The 6,288-nt window shown below is 46.7% G+C and overlaps 1 protein-coding gene across 1 annotated transcript; it reads right to left on the bottom strand.

The window, feature by feature from the left end:
* Positions 1-1,098: 1,098 nt before the first annotated feature.
* On the bottom strand, positions 1,099-2,130 carry LOC102260418 (melanoma-associated antigen B2). Its single transcript, XM_005872111.1, has one exon. The coding sequence runs from the start codon at positions 2,128-2,130 to the stop codon at positions 1,099-1,101; it is 1,032 nt and encodes a 343-aa protein (XP_005872173.1).
* Between the last annotated feature and the right edge of the window lie 4,158 nt (positions 2,131-6,288).

Below are 6,288 nucleotides of genomic sequence, written 5' to 3'. Positions count from 1 at the left end.
GCCGGGCCTGCTGGGGGTGGGGCCGCAGGACTAAATTCTGCTTAGCAATGAAATTTATGTAATATGCTACCTCCACCTGTTCTTTACCCTCCTATTAAGTTGTTCCTTATGAACTGGCGAGTATCTCACCCTCTTTTATAGTGATAGCTTCTCCTACAATCTATAATTGCATGGGCAGGGGCAGGGTCTTCTTTGCCTAAACATCCCCCCATGTGAGCATGAAGACTTCCAAAGAGCTGATGCTCAATGATTGTGTAAAATAAAAGCCATGAATGAAGAGGTCTGATTCACTAAGATTTATATTCTCAAACCTTCTTGAAAAACACAAGCAAATCCAGGTTATATATCGTAGACATTTACAAAACACAGCACTAAATGTAGTAAGGAAAATAAGAAGTGACTTGTTTCATAAATAAACCACATTTTCTTTATTCCTTGGTTGACAGATGGACACTTAGTTTGCTTCCATGTCTTGGCTGAAACAGGTAATGCTGAATACAGGATAGGAAACATAGTCAATTACATTGTAATAACTACTTATGGTTCAGATGGGTATTCGACTTATGGGAGTGGGCACATGGTAAGTTATATAAATGTCTAATCACTATGTTGTAACATCTGACACTAATATAATATTGTTGTCAAGTATAATTGAACAAAAAATTAAAACAGAAGTGTCCAATTTTCATTTTATACTTCTATCTATCTATCATCTATCTATCTATCATCTATCTATCTATCTATTGTTCCCACCTACTTTGGTGTAAAGTTCTTGCACATATCAAAATATATTCCTATCCTAAAGCCATGTTATCCTGTTCTGGATCACAAAAAGGCTTGAAGGATTTTCAATTTCTATTTCAAAAACAAAACTCTTACTACTAACCTGTAAAATGGTAATAAATTTGCAATCTATGTTATTCATAGACTTATATACTAATATTCTGGATCTAAATAAACATTCTGTCTAAAAGAACACCACTTGAAAATGCAAAAATAAAAACAACAAACACAAAGGTAAGCCAACAATATATTTTGCACATTAGGAAACTGTTTAACAGGCCTTTCCATCCAAAAACTGAAGACCCCACTTAGAGTTCACTCGGGCTGTGGGTAGCGCTTGGACATGTCCCTGGAGCACCTACTGGCTTTGGAAGGAGCAGCAGCCTTGAGTGCAGCATGGGCCCTCTCTTCCTCATCTTTCAAAGCTTCTTCATATTGGGTTATGAAGGCACTGGGCATGGTATCATTAAGCTTGGCCAAAAACTCGAGGACTTTCATCTTGGTGGTTTCAGCATAGGCTCTTGGACCCCATAGAAACTCATAGCGTGGAGGATGACTGTTGGGCACTGGCTGGTACACTAGGTATTTTTCCTGCACCAAATCTTGGGTGATAAGCTTCCTGGGCTCCCCAAATATTAAGTGACTCTTTCCATCATAGACACTCATCATATTCAGGAATTCCCAGATCTCCTCCTCAGGGGTGCGGTTGCCATTCAAGAAGATCACAGCCAGGAGAGGCATCAGGATCCCTTTGTTAGGAAATCTGAAGCCGCTGCCCAGATTCCCGTTGCTGGTGTCATCTTGACTATCCACAAGAGTATAGTAGTTACCGTTGGGCTTGACTTCTTTCAATTCTAGGCCATGGACCATATCCATGTGCTCAGAGACTTTCTTGAGGATCTCAGGGAAGTCCTTTCTGTACCATTTGTGGATGATCTTCAGCATGTCTCCCTTTTTAATGGGCTCATTCGCTTTATATTGATACAGCAGGTACTCTACCAACAGAGTCGCCTTCTTACTTATAAGATCTAGGCCACAGATCTCAGTGGAAGTTGAGATCTGGGAGGAATTTTTACTTTTCCTAACATGGCATTTAGCTTTTATAGCAGATCTTTCACAGGAAGCACCTGCAGCGGCACTGGTGGTGGCTGGGGCACCCTGAGGTGCCTGGAGAGTGCCAGCACCAGTGGAGGTTGAGGGACCTTCCCCCAAAATGGAAGAGGAGGAGCAAGCGGCCTCTCCTTCCTCTCCTGCAGGGGCCTGAGCATTCTTAACATCTTGTTTCTCAGTTTTGTTTTGGCGGCGTTTCTCCTGAGCACGGAGCTTGCTCTTATGACCACGAGGCATGATGGCTGTTGTTCAGGACAGCAGACAGTAGTGAGCCAATGGACAGCTCCTTTGAGCACCTGAGGGATGGAGAAAGAGATGATGTGAGCACCTTCAACAGGTAGCTTCCCCCTTGGTTTTATTGAAGGCTGCCTCTGCAGGCTTCCTTAAAGGCACTACTCTAGGATCCAACTAGGCTCCTGTTCTCTTGTGCCTTAAGAATCCTACAGAACCACCAGAGAGACTTTAGAGTGAGTTGCATGCTACATCATACCAGCCCTACATGGAAATTACTCAGGTGACAGTAGGTAATGCCAGTGTGACACCCTTGGATCTGGAATGTGTGGGTCCTCTTGGTTTATTTTCAGTATTATCATGTCCACTCTGGGCAGAGCCTGGGAATCCTCCCTCCTGCCACTCCCTGGGACCCTTGAAAAGGAACTGGAGGGGAGTCCTCCTCCCTATCAGGAGCCACCCAGTGCTGAGAGCTTAGTAGGGTCCTTTGCATCCCCAGTTGTCACTCAAGCTCCTCACCCTGGCTCCTTGTAAGGCTTGACACTGCTCCCCTTTGGTTGACAACTGAATGGAACTTCAGACTGAGCATCTCACTTCCCTTAAACTTAATATAAAGAAGTGAGGAGGGATGCTCAAGCTGACAGCCTTTCCCTGAGATTCCCTGAGCTGATAGCAAAGGGTTTAAGTGAATACTATGATGGCTCCTTTGTTTATGTTTGGTTGGCTTCTCCATTGCTTGGTTTCACCTCATAGTAAGAGCCAAACTACCTGAGCTCCAATAAAAGGAAATGAAGTGGACCTTATGTGACTGAACATGGTCTCTCAAGTATGGAGGCTGTGGCAAGCAGCTTGAGATCCTATGGTAAGTGGTTCCACACAGGATCCAATTCTGAGGTCTCAAATGGACTCATGCTGACGTCATGATTTCTCCTTCTGCTGGCCTGGTACCACTCCCCTCAGACCAAGGCACTAACTTCCCTGGTCACCCTGAGTGAGGGCTGATGGGCTCCCCTGCCTGACATCTATCCTTGAGGTGTGATAATGTATTGCTGAAAATAAACAGGATTCTTGATTGGTTAATTGGTGTTGTTAATCCTCACAGGAGGACAGTTTTTCTGTTGATTTTTTTAGAGAAGGGAAAGGTGAGGGGGAGGGAGATAGAGAGGGGGGGAGGGAGAGAGAGGAAATATTGATGTGGGAGCAACACATCAATTGGTTGCTCCCTCATGAACCAAACCGGGCAAGGGATCCATCTTCCACCTAGGTACCTGCCCATGACCGATGACTGGCTCCAGGACCCTTTGGTGCAGGCCGACCATCTAACCAGGAGGCCCATTGGCTAAGGCAGGGAGGATTCCTTGTGGCCCCACTGGCACAGGGTGGCACATCCCCACAGTCCTCAATGGTCTGTCCCTGAAACCTGGCACAACACGAAATCCTCCCTCCACTGACCTGCGGTTGCCCCTTTGACCGGATCTGTCACCTCCCCGAGATGGCCTGGGAGGAAGTGAGTGCAACTCAACATGGCGACGAGCCCTAGCCTCCCAGGGGTGACTCCCACAGCCTCCCTCAGTGTAACAGCCCTGAACCCTGGTAGAGACGGGGCCCTCTTTGTGCCCTCCTCCATTACCCCAAGGCCCTGGCCTCTCTGAGACACCACCTGAGGAGTAAGGGTCACGGCGGCCTGCCCGCTCTGCTCCCGGCAGCCTTGGCTGAGTTTGGCGGGGTGGCCGCTCGAGAGGAGGCTGGGTCGCTCTTTATCTATTACCTTGGCGGGACGGTCCCTAGAGCTGAGTACAGGGGCTGCTGCCCTGCGCGGCCCTTTCACCGAGAGAGGGCTGCTCTGAAGCACCCGGCCTCCATCTTGAATCCCTTTGGGGCCCAGGGGTCCTCCGTCAGTAGGGTCGGGCCTACTCCCTCGCAAGGCCTTCCCCCAACACTTTCCAGGCCGCAGTCTCAGGGCTGTGCTGGGGCCTGTTGGGGCTCACTGCAGGGGAGGGTGGGAGGGCTCATTTTCGTTATGGGGGTGTGGCTTCCGCGGGTAGCAGGTGGGTCCTCACCTTGACTCAAAGCCACTACTGCGAAGCCGCCCTCAGCCAGACAACCGCCACACATGTACACTGTTGGAAAGGTCCTTGCCTCATAATGGGATATTGGTGGGCCCTTTCCCACGGGGCTGTCCAGGGCGCGCCTGATGCCGGGAGCCGGAGCGTTTATTGGGTCCTTGGACCCAAGTCCTCACTCAGGCTCCCCACTTTTGTGTCTGCAGAGCTTGGACGCCTCCCTCTAGAGAAGCGAGTGGGCCTGCCCCCACAAAGTCTGCCCTCCCCTGAGACCCAAGGAGGCAGGCAGTGAGGGTGCCCTGCCTCTGAAGCAGGCCCTGGGCCTCTCAGGCCGGAAGGGGGCGGTGCTGCGGGAGCCTCCCTTTGTGTGAGACATGCTGAGTGTCCTCGGGTGAGGCGGTTTGTGATGTGCAAGCCACCTGGCCTTGGATCCTTCCCTGAGACCACAAGGGTGCGATGCCTGGGCTCCTCAGTGGTTTCTCAGGGCTAAATATAGTACTGGACTCTACCTGGCCCCCTTGGCTTTCCTCGTGAAACTCTGGATCTTCACGACTTCACATTGGATTGATTCTTGTTAAAGACCCAGTCCCTCTCTGTGCAAAATGGAGATCACCCACATTAGACTGAGGCCCTGACCTCCCTGAGACTTCCCAGGTTCTAATCAGTCTGACATCTGTGTCAGGGGTTTTCCAGGGGTTACAAACGTTCTTTAAAAGAACGCCGCTAAATGACCATTTATTTTATTTAGCATAATGCCATACAGTTCTTCACCTGCTGTTACAAATGGCAGGATGTCTTTATATTTTATGGCTGAATGATATATCCGTGTGTGTGTGTGTGTGTGTGTGTGTGTGTATTCCATTTCTCTTTCAACTCATTCATCAAAGGACACCTAGGGTTGTTTTTTTTTTTTCCATGTCTTCACTACTGTAAATAATGTTACAGTGAACATGGGGACACAGTTATTCCTTCATGTTAGTGGCTTCATTTTCTTTAGATAAATAGCCAGTAGTGGGATTGCTGGATAATATGGTGATGTTATTTTAATTTGTTTTTTAGGTATCTCTATAAGGTCTTCACATTGACCACACAAATTCCCATTCCCCTAAACTCACCCATTCTGGAATAATCTAAGCACATCCAGTTACATAACTTTCAAATTTAGGACAAGAAAGTCAGAATGAAGGAAAACCCATAATTTAATAACTTTTACTTTTTTCTCCCTCTCTATGTTGCGATAACATCTATTTTAGCATGGCTCTTTCTTTTCCCATTAGCAAGGATATCCTCCTTCTAATGCCATGTGGTCATGTTCAGGATCACAAAAGTGATCTAAAGATTTTCAAAGTGTACATTATTTCTTGAAACAAAGCTCTCATTCCTGAACCTGGCACACAACAATGTGTGATCCATGTCATTCATACACTTATATTCTGAATCTAAATAAACTTTCTGTTGAAACACCACTAATTAAAAATTACTTCAAAAAATAAGTTAATGGAGAGGATGTGGAGAAAAAGGAACACTCGTGCACTGCTGGTGGGAATGCAGACTGGTGCAGCCACTATGGAAGACAGTATGGAGTTTCCTCAAAAAACAAAACATGGAACTCCCATTTGACCCTGTGATCCCACTTCTAGGAATATATCCCAAGAAACCAAAAACACCAATCAGAAAGGATATATGCACCCATATGTTCATAGCAGCACAATTCACCATAGCTAAGATCTGGAAACAGCCTAAGTGCCCATCAGTAGATGAATGGATTAGAAAACTGTGGTACATCTACACGATGGAATACTATGCTGCTGTAAAAAAGAAGGAACTCTTACAATTTGCAACGGCATGGATGGAGCTGGAGAGCATTATGCTAAGTGAAACAAGCCAGTCAATGAAGGAAAAATACCACATGATCTCACTCATTCATGGATAATAAAGACCATTACAAACTTTTGAACAATAATAGATACAGAGGCAGAGCTGCCTCAAACTGATTGTCAAACTGCAGTGGGAAGGCCAGAGAGGGTTGGGGGGCAGAAGGGAGGGGAGTAAGAGATCAACCGAAGGACTTGTATGCATCCATATAAGCATAACCAATGGA

Source organism: Myotis brandtii, unplaced genomic scaffold (assembly GCF_000412655.1).
Source record: "Myotis brandtii unplaced genomic scaffold, ASM41265v1 scaffold367, whole genome shotgun sequence".
In the NCBI taxonomy this organism is placed as follows: domain Eukaryota; kingdom Metazoa; phylum Chordata; class Mammalia; order Chiroptera; family Vespertilionidae; genus Myotis; species Myotis brandtii.
The sequence above is the reverse complement of the archived record's forward strand: the minus strand, read 5'-3'. Positions and strand labels throughout refer to the sequence as shown.

Bases quoted from the DNA above. Each gene is read 5' to 3' on its own strand.
- LOC102260418 (XM_005872111.1), bottom strand. From the start codon at position 2,130: ATGCCTCGTGGTCATAAGAGCAAGCTCCGTGCTCAGGAGAAACGCCGC.